The 18,468-nt window shown below is 36.9% G+C and overlaps 1 protein-coding gene across 4 annotated transcripts in view; it reads right to left on the bottom strand.

Moving 5' to 3' along the window:
• Nucleotides 1-18,468, bottom strand: part of BANK1 (B cell scaffold protein with ankyrin repeats 1) — a 317,486-nt gene that overhangs the window by 276,988 nt on the left and 22,030 nt on the right. For all 4 annotated transcript variants that reach the window (XM_043871399.1, XM_043871400.1, XM_043871398.1 and 1 more), the window contains exon 2: nt 118-516. In XM_043871399.1, coding sequence (XP_043727334.1) covers nt 118-516 — 399 coding nt within the window. The remainder of the gene's footprint in view (nt 1-117; nt 517-18,468) is intronic.

An 18,468-nucleotide genomic window follows, 5' to 3' on the forward strand; every position in this document is an offset into this window, starting at 1 on the left:
TTTCTCTTTTCTTTAGTTCCACTGTCAAGTATTCATTGGTTCAAAAAAAACTTTCAATTTTTTAATTAAAAAAAAATAAACAAATAAAAACAAACAAATAAGATTTGGCAACGCTACCTCCGAATATGATACTCTCAATTACAGAGATGTAGTCTTCAGGCTCCTGCTCAGTTGAGATCTCCCATCTGCTTCGAGAGATATTTAATAATTTGTAGAGTTGATCTGAACTCTTCATCCCACACAGCAGAGTGACCACACTTTCTGGTGAATGAAGTATGTTTTTCAGAAATTGACCTTTCTTTGGAGATAGGTTTTCAAGCAGGCTATTTGATAATATCAAAAGCTTGCACTTGTAGGAGTTTAAATTTAGCAATTCCAAATCCCGAAGAGAGCAATTCTCCAAGCAATATAAAAGGGTTGCTTCCGTTTTCACAACATGTGAGAAAACTTCACTCAAGTACAGAGCCCATTCCTCAGCATCTCCTTCATATATCATGATGATGTCTTTTGCATTTTCTGGAAAAGAGAAAATAATGTATTATTTTTTTTATATCGACAGGCTAAAAGCAGATTATAATATCAGTTCTCAAAGAATTAAATGTACTTCTTATGGAATATGTTAATTTGCTTATGTGTGTGTGTGCAAAGCCGCTTCAGTCGTGTCCAACTCTTTGAGACCCTATGAACCACAGCCCACCAGGCTTCTCTGTCCATGGGATTCTCCTGGTAAGAATACTAGAGTGGGTTGCCATGCCCTCCTCCAGGGAATCTTCCCAACCCTGGGTTTAAACCTGCATCTCTTAATTTCCTGCACCGTCAGGAAGGTTCTTTACCACTAGTGCCAGCTGGGAAGCCCTTAATTTGTCTATACCAGAGACCAATAATATAATTCGTAGTATCCCCAAAATAACCCTATGGGATAAAATAATTCTTCAGATGGAACACAGAGTTCATGCTTTGTGCAAGTATACTCTGTACTCACTGCACAAGTGTGAAAACAGGAAGCTCAACTGAAGTCAATGAGAGGTCTTGAGATGGAATGCGAAGAGCTGACTCATTTGAAAAAGATCCTGATGCTGGGAAAGATGGAGGGCAGGAGGAGAAGGGGACAACGGAGGATGAGATGGTTGGATGGCATCACCGACTCAATGGACATGGGTTTGGGTGAACTCTGGGAGTTGGTGATGGACAGGGAGGCCTGGCAAGCTGCAGTTCATGGAATAGCAGAGTTGGACACGACTGAGCGACGGAATTGAACTGAAATAGAATGGAAAGATTATTCTATGGGATTAGGGATGCTGGGCTACCAAGCATGGCTCTACCAGTAACCATGTAATTTTAACTAGATTTACCTACTTAATTCCTTTCAGTCATTGTTTCTTCACCAACTAAATGAAGGTTTTTTTTTTTTTTTTTTTTAAAATAAGCCCTACCTCATGAATCAGATTATTCTGAGAAGAAATAAGAGAATATATGTTAAAGGATTTGAAAATACTTCTTCTAGGTAAAAATGGGTACATCAAGACAGATTATAGAATTTCCATGCCCAGAAAACTAATAAAATAAAAAATTTTTAAAGAAAAAAATTCAGTAATAAAAAACAAAGGGGGTATGATGTCAGAAACTAAAAAGTTAATGTTGATGAAATAAATAGGAGGTTCTAGTGAGGCAGTACTAGTCCTAAATCTCCCACCCTAAAACCAGAACCGATGTAAAAACTTATAAACCACCAAACTGGCAGGGTGGTCATGAATCTCTTCCCTAATTGGAAACTGGTCAGGGACGTCCACAGAAGCAAGAAAGGCTGAATCCTGAAGAAGTCAGGACTCAAGGTGAGGCAGTGAAGCCAGTCAAATCGCACAGGAAATCAAGAGCATCCCTGGGCACTGGGAGGGGTCTTGCAGAAAAGGTCTCATTAGAGACTATAATCCACTACCTCCAATGTGAGAGTCACACTGACAGATCTTCCTTCTCCTCTTTTCTCTTATGCCATAACAACTGACTGGAATATAAACATTCTCTCTCAAACTATAGCTTGCATGGAAAAATAAAAAGTAGCCAGTAGGGAAGAGAACTTAAGGATAAATTACCCAGACAATATTAAGCAAACAGAAAGTCTAAACTGAGCTAAGAGAATCATGAGTAAGATGAAGGGATTAGCAAAACAAACTCATAGTTATTGAAAGAGATGATTGTAACAATATGAACAATAATAATATGATCATCATAATAATCAAAGCAGCACAACATGAAAAAACTAGTAGAAATGATAAGCAGGGAAGAAAACACAAGAAAAGTTCCTCACAGTATTAAAAAATTAATTAAATAAAACCTAAGGTCAAAAACAAGTTGATTTGACATTTTTAAAAGAATCATTTGAAAGGGTATAATAAATAGATAAAAAGATCAAAAGCCAAAGCAGTACCATTGCTCAGATAATAAATCAGAAAAAGTACTGACTAGATTAGACACAGATAATATTTTATCTCTGGCCTCAAAGTAAAGCTTTATATTTTCATAGTAAACACAAAAAGAGAGAACAAAATTAAAGAATTGATGAAAAATCTGATATATATGGATAAGAGCCAAAAAGGAAAACATTGAATATAACAATACTCCAAAAACCTTAAATAGAACAAAGGACATATTAAAAAATTTAAATATAATTTTTAAATCTTTAAAATATGGAAGAAAAAGAAACCAGTTTCATAGAAAAACTGTTAGAGAAAAACATATCTTGATTAAATTTCTCTTGGTTTAATGATTATTATAAAACCTCTTCATATATCCAGGAAAGAAAAGCAAGTCATCCAGGAGGAGAAAAATATCAGGTTGATAGATTTTTTACAGAGCAGTTTCAAGGTTACATTATGATAAATTATGACAGCTCTTACAAAAATATTTTATAGTATCTTCATACCGTGGAATATTATACAGCAATAAAAATGAATCACTGCTAATGAGAATGGATGAATCCAAAGACGTAATGTTGAGTGAAAGAAAAAAAAAGTATATACTGAATGACAGTCTTTATATGAAGTTAAAAAACAGAAAAAAAAAATCCACCATGATACAGATCAAAACATTTGAGGTAGGATTAATGAATGGAAGCAGATAAGAGGGAGCATGCTGGGGTTCTGAAAATGTTCTATATCTTGATCTGACTGGTTGTTAAAGTACACTTACATAAAATCTATTCATCTATATATCTTAGACTGCACATGTAAGTTATATTGCAATAAAAAAATAAATTAAAATACCAAGAGGAAAAGAAAAAGTTTCAGGACAGCAGCTGTTTAATAGGCATAGGGACTTATAACAGAAGAATGGAGCATTTTAGGAGGGCAATCCAAAGAAAATAAAACAATTGTAAGATTGTATCATATATTTGAAAAATTGAGGAGAAATGCTAATGGCTTTAAAATTCTGATTGGACATTTTGAAAAAAATTAAAGATAGATACATTGCAATCTTTTACATGCAAACTACAAAGTAAATTTAATAGCAGAAAGACACAGCAAAACAAAACAAAAAAGAAAGCAGGATCATTGTATACTATTTGGATTAATAGTATAAATGACATATAATCATTGTTATGAACTGAATATTTAGGTCCTCCCCTACAGTCATATATTGAAAACGATAGCCCTCAGTGTGATGGAATTAGAAGGTGGACCAATAGGAGGTGATGTGGTCATGAGAATGAAGCCCTCATGAATGAAATTAGAGCACTTATAAAGGAGGCTCCATAGGGGTCCCTTGCCCTTCTTGCCATGTGAGATCACAGAAAAACATCAGCAATCTGTAACCCAGCAGAGGGACCTCACCAGGATTTGACCTGCTGGTGTCCTGACTTTAGACTTCTAGCTTCCATAACTATGAGAAATAAATGTTTGTTGTTTAGGCCACCACGTCTATGGTATTATATTAAAGCAGCCTAAAATGAACTAAGACAATCATAATAATGTAAAATATGTCTAATAGCTTAGCTTCAAGTTGCGATTTAAATACACTGGAGAATACGGAAAGACTCTCAAAGGTTAATAGATTGAAATTCTCATCTAGCATATTATAGGAAAAAAAATAGGTAATAGAATTAGTAAATTAAGAAACAATAGAAGAAATATGAAATAGAGCAACAATAGAATTTGGAAGACTAACAGTTCTTAAGTTTCCTAGAAGGGGATGAGACCCCAAGGAGGGGATGAGATTCAAGGAATTAGATCTGATAGACAGAGTGCCTGAAGAACTATGTATGGAGGTTTGTGACATTGTACAGGAAGCAGTGATCAAGACCATCCCCAAGAAAAAGAAATGCAAAAAAGCAAAATGGTTGTCTGAGGAGGCCTTACACAGAGTTGAGGAAAGAAGAGAAGCTAAAGGCAAAGGAGAAAAAGAAAGATATACCCATTTGAATGCAGAGTTCCAAAGAATAGCAAAGAGAGACAAGAAAGCCTTCCTCAGTGATCAATGCAAACAAATAGAGGAAAATAATAGAAAGGGAAAGACTAGAGAACTCCTCAAGAAAATTAGAGATACCAAGAGAAGATTTCATGCAAAGATGAGCTCAATAAAGGACAGAAATGGTATGAATGTAACAGCAGCAGAAGATATTAAGAAGAGGTGGCAAGAATATACAGAACTATACCAAAAAGATCTTTATGACCCAGATGAAGATGATGGTGTGATAACTCACCTTAGAGCCAGACATCCTGGAATGCAAAGTCAAGTGGGCCTTAGGAAGCATCACTACTAACAAAGCTAGTGGAAGTCATGGAATTCCAGTTGATCTAATCCTAAAAGATAACGCTGTGAAAGTGCTGCACTCAATATGTCAGCAAATTTGGAAAACTCAGCAGTGGCCACAGGACTGGAAAAGGTCACTTTTCATTCCAATGCAAAAGAAAGGCAATGACAAGAATGTTCAAACTACTGCACAATTGCACTCATCTCACATGCTAGCAAAGTGATGCTCAAAATTCTCCAAGCCAGGCTTCAACAGTACAAGAACTGTGAACATCCAGATACTCAAGCTGGATTTAGAAAAGGAAGAGGAACCAGAGATCAAATTGCCAACGTGCGTTGGATCATAGAAAAAGCAAGAGAGTTTCAGAAAAACACAGACTTCTGCTTTATTGGCTATGCCAAAGCCTCTGACTGTGTGGATCACAACGAACTGTGGAAAATTCTTAAAGAGATGGGAATACCAGACCACCTTATCTGCCTCTTGAGAAACCTATATGCAGGTCAGGAAGCAATAGTTAGAACTGGACAGGGAACAACAGACTGGTTCCAAATAGGGAAAGGAGTATGTCAAGGATATATGTTATCACCCTGCTTATTTAACATATATGCAAAGTAAATCATGAGAAGTGCCAGGCTGGATGAAGCACAGACTGGAATCAAAATTGCCAGGAGAATTATCAATAACTTCAGATATGCAGATGACACCACCCTTATGGCAGAAAGTGAAGAAGAACAAAAGAGCCTCTCGATGAAAGTAAATGAAGAGAGAGAAAACTTGGCTTAAAACTCAACGTTCAAAAAAAGAAGATCATGGCATCCTGCCCCATCACTTCATGGGAAATAGATGGGGAAACACTGGAAACAGTGACAGACTTTATTTTGGGGGGTTCCAAAATCACTGCAGATGGTGACTGCAGCCATGAAATTAAAGACGCTTGCTCCTTGGAAAAAAAGCTGTGAGCAACCCAGATAGCATATTAAAAAGCAGAGATGTTACTTTGCCAACAAAGGTCCATATAGTCAAAGCTATGGTTTTTCCAGTAGTCATGTATGGATGTGAGAGTTGGACCATAAAGAAAGCTGAGCACTGAAGAACTGATGCTTTTGAACTGTGGTGTTAGAGAAGACTCTTGAAAGTCCCTTGGACTGCAAGGAGATCCAACCAGTCCATCCTAAGGGAGATCAGTCCTGAATATTCATGGAAAGAACTGATGCTAAAGCTGAAACTCCAATACTTTGGCCACCTGATGTGAAGAAGTGACTCATTGGAAAAGACCCCGATGCTGGGAAAGATTGAAGGCAGGAGGAGAAGAGGACGATGGAGGAAGAGATGGTTGGATGGCATCACAGCCTCAATGGACATGAGTTTGAGCAAGCTCCAGGCGTTGGTGATGGACAGGGAGGCCTGGCGTGCTGCAGTCCATGGGGTCACAAAGAGTTGTACACGACCTAGTGACTGAACTGTACTGAACTGAGGAGGAGATGAAATTGTTTCTGGTGAGGGGCAGAGCAAAGAATTGCTGATTTTTATTAGAGATGTTTTATCATTGTTCAATATTCAAGTGTAACTATAACCAAAATTTAAATAAAGAAGAAAATCCAGCCAGCAAATAGAAGAACAAAATTAAGCAAAATGGAAATGTAAAAACTTTGGAAAAAGAACACATGGTCACTTGAATACATGTACATATAGGTCAAAGACTAAGTATCATAAGGATTAGGTTAGCACTACAAAATGCAAATGTTAAACATCTTGATGAAATAAAAGTGGCCATAGAATGAGAAAACTGAGCATTTGAGGAGAAGAAAGTATAAAGTATTAACATCGTCTTTCATAGAATTCAGTCATTAATACTGAATTTGAATATAAAGTGACTCAATTCTTTCACTATTTTTTGTAACTTCAGTTTTCTTAATAGTAAATGATATTGACAGTGTTCTTAGTAAAAAAAAATTATCTGATAATTAACGTTCTTTGATTTTACTTTATATTACTTAATAACATTTAAAATTATTTTATTTAAAAATAGCATATAGATTATGCTCTCACTTTTAAATAATCCTGCCCATCTAATTCAAAATACAGCATAATTCTATTGGCTGTTAGCAACCAACAGTTGTACATGAGAGGTAAAATTTTGAGAGACATATAACTTCTTTTATGTTACTCTTCCATATCACTAATATTTTTGTAGTAAAATTGTATTACTTTATAAAACAATGCAATGATTCTTAAAAATTAGTTTGTAAGGTATTAAGTACAAAGAACAAAACACCAAAGCTGCTGTATTCTGCAATTATCTTTTTCCTTCTGGATATAATATGTATTTTCTACACCATTGAAATTTCAATTAATACCACAATGACTTTGAGAATTATTGTATCTTCATTGATTTATCTATGTCTTTCCTCATGATATAAATAGCATCTCCAAGGAAGATGCTGCCTCTGTCAATTCACAGATTCCTGCACAACGCATAGTATATTTTCTTGAACAGATATTCAACAAATGTATATAAATATATTTTAAATTACATTTATATCACAGAATGAGAAAAAAACATCTGGCAGAAAACATATGGGAATCATACACAAGTTCTATATGAATCATCAGCATAATTCTGCATTTCTCTATGTAGTGTTTCACTCAGCCTCAATGTTAAATAAATATTTATTAAACAAACACAAACATAGTGTTATAATTCAGCATTTCTATATTTGAGGAACAGTAGGGGAAGAATTTTCCTATCTTACACATAGCCAGAATAAGTTGCTATTTAGTTCTGGAATAATTAGAGTAAAAATAAAACTAATAACAAATTATCAGGCGCTTAATATAAACTAGGACTCTTGCTGTTTTATATATGTTATTTCACTTAATCTTCTAAATTTACCCTATTAACTTACCATATTTACCCTAATATTATTCTTATCTTATTTTACAGATGAGAAAACTAAATTCAATTTTGGAATTAGGATTCCAGCACAGGCAGTCTGACTCTACAGTCTGCACTTTTAACCTCTAATAGCAGAGGACACAATAACATTATTCAAAAGGTTAAAATAGATTCTCTGTAGTGATATGAGCTAGATTAGTCTCTATTAAGCAGATTATGGGTTAAAATCAAATATGGAAAGTATGTGAAATTCACTGGGAGCCTGGTTTCCTATCAAGGAAAAAAAGAGGAATTAAACCAACACTACAAGAGTATGGATGTCTGTGAAGAATGTACATAACTTCCTTCCTGACTCTAAAACTTAAATCACCAAAATTATAGATCAAGCTATAAGGATGTATTAAAGCACAGAATGAATACTGCCCCATTATATGGTTGGATATCACACTACCATAGGGAGATAACCATAGAAAATCAATTCTAGAGACAATCATAACCTATCTTTCAAAATTTCCCAAGGAAATTAGACAGGAAGTTTCTCTCAATACTTAGAGGCCATTTTTTTCTTAAGCTAAAATTGTGCCTTCCTTTAAAATTTATATTTGACTTGTACTGAGTAAGTTCTGTTTGCCAATTTTCAGAAACTAAGACTAGCATTAAATCCCTCTCTTTCCTATAGATTACATTATTTCAGGCTTTTACTCTTTAATTTTATCAAATATTATTTAGTGAAATGTATCATGTACCAGTTATGTTTCTAAGCATTTAATATGCATTACTTCATTTACTATTCATAAAACTGTATGGAGTTGGCCTTGTTATTTTTGTTTTACTGATGATCACACTGATTAACTTGTCATGGCTGTGAAGATAGTAAATGGTCTTTAAGTTACCTTCCAATCTTTTTGTATAAAATTGTGTTGAGTCAAAATACAAAAGTTAATTAAAAGGCCTTTCATAACCATGACTTTCTTTTTCCTTATTCTAGAAAAAAGCCTATCCTTGAGTAACAACTGAATTGCAGACTGAACAACAGCCCTCTATGATTTCTCAAGAGGAGCCTACTAGCCTTGAAATGAACTTCGTTTTATGCACTTGAACTATATCAAACCTAAATCATTATTCTGCCCATTTAAAGAGGGTTATTGTTATAAACGTTGGCCAAATTTTATAGGCTGTGAAATGAAACCATAAAGGATGAACCTGAAATATAGAAACACAGAATGTTCATTCCTGAAAGTCATCAAGATAAAGCGAAACTGCTACTGAAGAACAATTACGGTCTGCAAATAAATTATTTAAAATGTAAATCGCAGGTCTAGCAACATAAAGTAAATGCCAGCTTATACTACAACGGAAGGAACAAAATAGACTTAAATTTATTATAAAGTGTTCCTTAAGATTCCATAATGATGCCTTTTTTATTTCTCTGACAAAATACTGAACACATCTTCAAGTCTGAAGAAAATTTGTGCTAATAATTGATATTAATAATTGCTTTTGCTATGAGAATAAATTAGACTACATATCGCCAACAGAAAGAGACTGATCATGAATCCAAATATTTCCTTACATATGCACAGCTTCAAATGGAAGATTTTCCTCTTTTTGAGTAAGATCTCATCTCTTACCCATGTTTGTGTATAATGGAGAAAGACTGAAGGATGCATCTTTTCAATACTGTAGTTTTCTAACTGGTAACCAAAGTGCAGAAGAAAACAAAAATATACAAAGAAATGAGTTAGAGCCATAATGTACTTATTAGAGATAACGTGAACAATAATCTTGATCTAATCACACACAAATGTATCAGTCAGTTCAGTTCAGTCACTCAGTCGTGTCCGACTCTTTGCGACCCCATGAATCGCAGCATGCCAGGCCTCCCTATCCATCACCAACTCCCGGAGTTTACTCAAACTCATGTCCGAGTCGGTGATACCATCTAGCCATCTCATCTTCTGTCCCCCTCTCCTCCTGCCCCCAATCCCTCCCAGCATCAGGGTCTTTTCCAATGAGTCAACTCTTAGCATGAGGTGGCCAAAGTACTGAAGTTTCAACTTCAACATCAGTCCTTCCAATGAACACCCAGGACTGATCTCCTTAGGATGGACTCGTTGGATCTCCCTGCAGTCCAAGGGACTCTCAAGAGTATTCTCCAACACCTCAGTTCAAAAGCATCAATTCTTCAGTGCTCAGCTTTCTTCACAGTCCAACTTTCACATGCATACATGACTATATCATTACTCAAATTATATAGTAAGGGTAACTTACTATAATTTTTAGTCCACAAACCATAGTCCACAAATCCCTAATAATTTGGTCTTATACTCTAATTTGTACTCTAGTACAACAGGGGAACAAAACTAAGGCTTTTCCAAAGGCAGTAAGGTAGCAAAATACACTACCATTCATATTTCTCCTCCACATAAGTTGGTTAATTTCACTTATTAATAGTGGCAAAAAGTACCAGGCATTTTCTGTGTATTTCTGTGTAGCATTCCACACCTTCCTGGCCCAGGAGCTTCAGCTTGATGTTCAGTTGTCAGCCACACTGACCACTTCCAATCTCTACTGTGCCTCTGAAGACTTCGTCTGTACCTGAGAGCATTTCTGTGTGCCTACTCAGCGGCTTGGAAGTGCTGGGGAGCTAGTGCATGGAGGGCTGGGGGCAACCCTCCGTCAGCGAGGGATGTAAGTCAGCGTGTAAATAGGTCAGCTTCCCCATCCTTCAGTGTAACAATTCTTAGGTTTGTTCTACACAGTAATTAGAAGGTTCCCAGCGATACTGAATTATGCTTGCCCATCACACTATTCTGCTTATTAATATACACAGTATTTGCTTTTCTCCCTTTCTTGTCTCACATTCCCAATTCTCTTACTAGTGCTTCACGGGCTAATCTTTAAACTACTTGCTTCCATGCCCATTTCTTAGAATCTTCTTCAGGAGAAATCTCTATAAACATGCTTGTTAATTTAGTTCTTCTTTTCAAATACAGCAAGGTACCAACAATTCACTTTAAGATAATACTTTTCAGCACAGGGAGGAACAGCTACCAGCAAAAAAAGCAGAACCTTCCCCTTTCTTTTTCCTTTTAAGATGCAAATAAATGCTTTTATGCTTCACAGAACAATCTTGAAAGAGAAATTTTTCTGTAAAGAAAGCATGGTGTTAATTGTTACAGGATTATTTTGCAAAGATCTCCTATCTCCTCATATATAAACTGCAGATCTCATTCAACTCCCATCTCTATCACTCTTTATTGCTAATGCAAATTGCTAATAGTTTATTTAAAATTATAAACATAAAAGGTACTAGATCTGTGAGGTTTTAAAATGTTTCAAACTTACTTAGTAAAAATTGATGGAATTCTATTTCTGCAATGTCCATATCCCTTCCCTCCTTTTATTGTCATTACTCTATAGATTACTGAATTAGACATCAACCATGAGACAGCCCATTATTTGATATTCCTTTAAGAAAAGAATACTGTGATCAAATAAAATACGATATACTAAAAATTTTAAGATGAATTCTGATTCCAGAGAATTTGACTCACCTAAAACAAAACACATTATCAGAATCAATTAATAATAGCAGTAGTATCAGCTCATACAATATCTTTGGTGTTTCTCATTTCTCCAACTCACACTTAAAAATGAGTTCCTTAGGACATGAATATTTTTGTGATCTCTGCAGATTGAGTCCTTCCCTATGGATTTCATCACACAGGCTCCCAAGCCCACTCCAATGGAAAGCACCATCAGAACACCAGAAGGGGAAATAAAGGAACAATAGGGTTATTTATTGGTCCTGTCACTCACTCCCCCATTCTAATTTTGGCAGAGCTGTTTTATCTTCTATGATTCTTCTGTGGTTTCAATTTTCATGCATCTCTTGCAACCATCTTTTCTCCAATTCCCTCACTGGCCTAGTAAAAGATTTGTTCTTAGTCTTCAAATGCTTCACTATCCCTCTTTGGGTTCTTCACCCTGCACATCATAATAAATTTTTTCAGTTGAATTATTTGACAGTGGCATCTGTTTCTTGCTGGGATCCTAATAAATACACAGATCAGGGGTGGTCCAGGAAATAGACTCTATAAAATGGATTTTAGAATTGGGTTGATTTCAATAATTGTGGAGAACATAAGCAACCTCTCATCAAGGGAAAATAGTACACTGGCAATGTAATAGGCACACAGGAGCACCATAATGGCATAGCAGTGCAAAGGGATGGATTGTCAGGGGAGGAGAAAGTTCGGGATCAAGTGTCTATGGTGGCAACAGGGATTACAGAGATGGAGCAGGTTGGTATTATGACTTCTCTGTTCTAGAGAGCAAGCATTCACACAAAGACAAAGCTACCATTCCAGTAGTAAGCAAAATCATCCAAGAATCATAAACTAATATAAAAGCACTATTTAGAAAGTTGTGGAATCCTAAGACTTGAGATCTAGAAAGACTGGGGCAGAGATGAGGCTAAAAATTTTAGCTCCCAAATATCCCTGCATCTTTTTTAACCAAGGAAATCTGTGCTCCTTATAAGAACAAGTAAATAAAAATTAAACTAAATCAAATTAAAAGTTTTCAAGAGCTTTTGAGGCAACTGCCCCATCAGCGATGTCCTTTTCTCGGTATCCATGCCAACATCCCTCACTGACTGCCTCTAATACCAATAACTAAAGTTAGACCCCATAAGTGAAAGGAATATTTTAGAGAAACTATTTCAAACACAGAAATTATTAGAGGACCTTGCCAATATATATCAGCGTGAGCCTGGAAAGTATTATGGAATGGATTTTAAAAGTTATTAGACCAAGGAGGGCAAAATAGAGGATTAAATCCAACTGAATTCATCAAAATAGTTACACTCATACAGAAGGCAGAATGTAATGTGTTATCTCAAGTACCTAAGTGGCATTTACAGCCAATTATGATGTATAATCAAAGCTTGGACTTCATGGCTTATAATCAATGTGACTACAATGCTAGAATTTGCCTACTATGATGGAAAGAAGAGGTCAGCATGCAAGGTTGGGTTTTTTTTTTGTAAAGGGCTAGATAATACTCCAGGCTGTGTGGGCCACACACAATATATTCACTGTTTCTCTTTGGTCCTTTTTTCTCCTTTTCTTTCTCTTTTACCTTTTTCTTTCTCTCTCTTTCTTCCTCCCTTCCTTCCTTCCTTCTTTTACTCCTCCTCCTTTACTTTTTCCTTTCTTATAACCCTTTAAAATGTAAAAACTATTCTTACCTTACACAAAGAGCCCACCAGCTGGATTCCGCTTGTTGGCTGTAGTTTGCTGACCCTTGCTCTAGAGTATTCTGACATTTCCTCCAGTAAGCATTAGAACATTCACTCATGAAAAGCTCTGTGATGTCTGTCCTCTGTAGCCCAGAGACAATGATGACAACTGGACCGCTGACCTGAAGTTTTTGATGTCAGCGGGGGAATAATGAAGTCCGGACTGGCAGAGAACTGGCAGCACTTCATCATTACTGGCAATTTAAGTAATCAAAGTGTTTTCCACTGCAGGGATCTGTTATGGTAACTAATTGATCTGAAGGCCCTTAGGAATGAAATATATGCATGGCCTATGAAGCTTCAGTTTCACCTTTTTAAACAAAACAATTCTAGGTTGGGTGCAGACACTGACCAAAGTTCCAATAGTGGAGATTCACAGCCTTCTATCTGGTTTATAGTCTCAGACCCTTTTGACTTAGGGAAGCCCAGATTTCTTTGAGAAAGATTCTTCTATGCTTTAAACACCAGAAATCTTTTCCAAAGCATTCCCCCAGAGACTTGCAGCCATGTGTACCATCATTTTTATAGAGCCCAAATGCCACAATAGCACACTGGTAAAAGGGAACTTAAGGAAGTCAGATGCAATGATAAATAACATCTTGCCTGGGGGTATATCTAATCACATGCAGTTCCAGCGGACCTACAGAGCTCTCCTGTGGGACTGTATGTGGGCAATGCATATATGCAGCAAATGGCAGAATCCTTACAGAGAATGAGGATATTATTGTAGGAAGTGAACAATATAAGTCTCTGGAACTGTTCAACCGCATCCCCATCACCACCACCAATATAGTAAGTAAGATAAAACAAATGACTACATGACTTGTGTCTGAAAATACACTGGCACTAGTCCAAGGTGAGTGATCACTGCATTACAGCCCACTCATGTTTGTCCCCAGAAGAAAATGGGGAAAAGAAATTCTCCCAGTTGGTAAAACTTTGGGTAGTATCTAATTGTCCACTTTACTTTGAAGAAAAGGCCTAAACTATGGATCCACTTCAAGTAAAAGAAGAAAGAAAAGAAAAGAATATGCTCATTTCATTAACCCAAACTTGGTTACTAATTAAGGAAATATATCTTGGGAACATGTGCCTATAAGTTACTTTCTTCAATGCAGTGATACCCTTATATTCTTTGTGGCTTATGTAAAAGCAAGTTAGACAGACACTACTTAGTCAATGCCAACTTTATGAATAATAAAGACAATATCTGATTTTCTTTCTGCTTTATTCTTTTCTCCTATATCTCAGCTGCTTAAGAACTTATGCATGGACGAAGGATGTTTACTGTTCCATCCCTACCTCCATCCTCAATACAAGTCCCTGAGGTTTTTACTGAAAAGTGGCTTTGTCACTAACGCTATGTAGCTCAAGCCCCAGGCGCAGAAACTGTCTTTAACTATAAAGGCTAGATGTGTTTTACCAATGGATGCCACAAAGATCAGTGACAAAACCAGACTGAACTGGCTAGATTCAAGATAGCGGGCAAATTAGGCTCAAATCATCACTTTCCCAGCCTTGATTTATCTCTGTGTTTCTATACCAACTCCTGAGAGCTGAAGGACACTTTGCCTGATTTACCTCTGTGTTTGTTTCAAAACTACCTAGTGTTTGGCAGAGATGCTCTGCAGTTACATTTTGAAAGGTCTGTGCTCTGGAAGATAGACAGCAGTTAACCACCCCAAGACAACTCTGACTTGACCGCAGGACATGCCTGCGTACAATGAAAGCAAGAGATGCCCTGAAGTTATCTTTGCTTCCTTACCATGCTACGATTTCTGCCCAAAGGGGGTTTTGTGCTCTCCTGAGCACAATGTCTGCCTGTGCAAAGGAACCTGGAAGCCTATACATGCCCAGCTGCCCCCAGCTACCCCAGGAAATTTCCACCCATTTCCTAAAGCCCTGATGACCTGTCTGCCTTCTACCCCTTAAAATGCCCCTCTTCCCCCACTTAGGGGAGAAGCTGTCTTTACAGCATGAGTCCTCCTTCTCCCTTCCCATTTAAGCAACTGAATAAAAGCTCATCTTACTTGAACCTGAGCAGGAAAGGATTCATTGACCAAGCCAGGGCATCTTCAATTCAACTACAGTGGAGCCTTGCGCCTAATTAGGTAACAGCTTTACACCTGATTGTAAATGTGGTACATTTCAAACTAACGTACACTGGAATTCCAGTCATTCATAATAATATATGTAATGCATTCATATGAATATTATGAGGTCATTTTTTTTTTTATATTCACAGGGTTACAGTTTTAAGAAAAATATTTTAACTCAAATTTAGTCAAAAACAAAATTTTAAGCTTGAGAAGACACAAGATATAAAGTTTGAGAGAATTGCCCAAGGTCACACCAATAGTAAGTCCCAGAGGCAGGGTTAAGTTCCCATCATCTACTGCCAACTCTGGTTGGGTATCAAAGCACCCTGCAAGCACTATTACTGAGAGAATCAAATAAAACTGCAGTCCCCTTCTTGGGCCTTCCAGTGAACAGAAAGCACATGATCAGTTGATCAGATTAAAAAGAGAATTAACTTCAGTTTCACTGACAAATCTAATTCAACTATCCTAGCTCTGAGCAGGAGAAAACCATGTTGGTATTCCCTTATTTCTTCGTCTCCCTCACTTCTCAAAAAACAAGATGGTAGCAATGGTAGGAAAAAAGGAGAGCATGACTAACCATGAATGGATTGAGAACAATGACCAAATAGTTTATATTTTTCTTCCTAAATTCCTTTTGTGAAAATGAATGCTATTACTGAAGTATGTAAACCAAAGATGCAATAAATATACTCCATGTCCTCAGTTTTTAGTGGAATCATACAATTTAATTATATCAGCAATAATTTGATTATCACTTAGACACTAACATCTTTCAATAGCTTTGCTATGTGTAGAATTACATATGAGGTCACAATATATGAATATAACTAAGAACACACTTTTAGAAGATTCACATTCATCTGTGGGCATTGAAAAATATCTTAGAAATGACAATATACTAGAAGATATATGTACATACTAAAACAAAAAAGAGAATGAGTTTCTGCCCATTCGTTGAAAGCAATACCAGCAAACATGTAACGCTCTACCCTTTCCTGATGTCTTGTAGCTATTCTTGACCAGAAGGGAAATAGCAGACCTAGCAAAGTGTGTCTCCTACCACTTGTAGAAGCAACCTGAAGCCTCTTGGGGCCTATGTTCACAGTACACAGAGTTCTATATAGAGAGCACACATCAGCAAGTGATTAAAACACCAGGTGCTTCTATAAAACTTCTCAATTCCATCACAACACTTGAGGACAGCTTCATGGCCCCACTGTGACTTCACTCTTTTCTTATCATGTAGTCAAGGGCGAACTGGCCTCAGAATCACTTTGGGAGCTTGACAAGATTAGAATTTCCTAGGATCAGTGCCTAGGAAAGAATCACCCATCTGGTAACTAAACACTGGGGTAATTCTTCACGTCACTCAAGTTTAAAAACTTGAGAAAAAGAAATGAAATGCAAAAAGGTGAAATGGCTGTCTGAGGAGGCCTTACAAATAGCTGAGAAAAGAAGAGAAGCTAAAGGCAAAGGAGGAAAGGAACGATATACCCATCTGAATGCAGAGTTCCAAAGAAAAGCAAAGAGAGATAAGAAAGCCTTCTTCAGTGATCAAGGCAAAGAAACAGAGGAAAACAATAGAATGGGAAAGACTAGAGATCTCTTCAAGAAAATCAGAGACACCAAGGGAACATTTCATGCAAAGATGGGCACAATAAAGGACAGGAATGGTATGGGCATAACAGAAGGAGACGATATTAAGAAGAGGGGGCAAGAAGAAAAACTATACAAAAAAGATCTTCATGACCCAGATAACCATGATGGTGTGATCACTCACTTAAGAGTCAGACATCCTGGAATATGAAGTCAAGTGGGTCTTAAGAAGCATCATTATAAGCAAAGCTAGTGGAAGTGATGGAACTCCAGTTGAGTTATCTCAAGTCCTAAAAGGTGATGCTGTGAAAGTGCTGCACTCAATATGCCAGCAAATTTGGAAAACTCAGCAGTGGCCACAGGACTGGAAAAGGTCAGTTTTCATTCCAATCCCAAAGAAAGGCAATGCCAAAGAATGCTCAAACTACCGCACAATTGCACTCATCTCACACTCTAGTAAAGTAATGTTAAAATTCTCCAAGCCAAGCTTCAACAATACATGAACCATGAACTTCCAGATACTCAAGCTGGATTTAGAAAAGGTGGAGGAACCAGAGATCAAATTGCCAACATCTGTTGGATCACAGAAAAAGCAAGAGAGTTCCAGAAAAACATCTAATTCTGTTTTATTGACTACGGCAAAACCTTTGATTGTGTGGATTACAACAAACTGTGGAAAATTCTTAAAAAGATGGGAATACCAGATCACCTTACCTGAGTCCTGAGAAATCTTTATGCAGGACAAGTAGCAACAGTTAGAATTGGATATGGAACAACGGACTAGTTTCAGATTGGGAAAGGAGTACGTCAAGGCTGTATGTTGTCACCCTGCTTATTTAACTTGTATGCAGAGTACATTATGTGAAATGCCGGGCTGGATGAACACAAGCTGGAACCAAGAATGCCAGGAGAAATATCAATAACCTTAGATATGTAGATGACACCAACTTTATGGCAGAAAGCAAACAGGAACTAAAGAGCCTCTTGATGAGAGTGAAAAAGCAGGCTTCAAATTCAACATTCAAAAAACAAAGATCATGGCACCAGGTCCCATCACTTCATGGCAAATAGATGCAGAAACAATGGAAACAGTGGCAGACTTAATTTTCTTGGACTGCAAAATCACTGCAGATGGTGAGTGCAGCCATGAAATTAAAAGATGCTTACTCCTTGGAAGAAATGCTATGACAAACTAGGCAGCATATTGAAAAGCAGGAACATTACTTTACTGACAAAGGTCCACCTAGTCAAAGTTATGGTTTTTCCAGTAGTCATGTATGGATATGAGAGTTAGATCATAAAGGAAGCTGAGGGCTGAAGAATTGATACTTTTGAACTGTTGTGCTGGAGAATACTCTTAAGAGTCCCTTGGACTGTAAGGAGATTCAACTAGTTAATCCTAAGGGAAATCAGTCCTGAATAGTCACTTGAAGGACTGATGCTTAAGCTGAAGCTCCAATACTTTGGCCACCTGATGCAAAGAACTGACTCCTTGGAAAAGACCCTGCTGCTGGGAAAGATTGAAGGCAGGAGGAGAAGGGGACGACAGAGGATGAAATGATTGGATGGCATCACCAACTGGATGGACATAGTTTGAGAAAGCTCTGGAAGTTGGTGATGGACAGGGAAGCCTGGCATGCTGAAGTTCATGGGGTCACAAAGAATCAGAAACGATCATGCAACTGAACTAAACTGAATATTTTGTATAAGACTGAATTCTAAACTGTTTTCTAAACTAAAAGAATAAAGCAATGGGAAATCCTGATGGGGCTACTTTAATATTTGACATTTGGAAATATATAAAATATATGTACAAATTTTT

The sequence above is a fragment of the Cervus elaphus genome, chromosome 17 (genome assembly GCF_910594005.1).
Source record: "Cervus elaphus chromosome 17, mCerEla1.1, whole genome shotgun sequence".
NCBI lineage: Eukaryota > Metazoa > Chordata > Mammalia > Artiodactyla > Cervidae > Cervus > Cervus elaphus.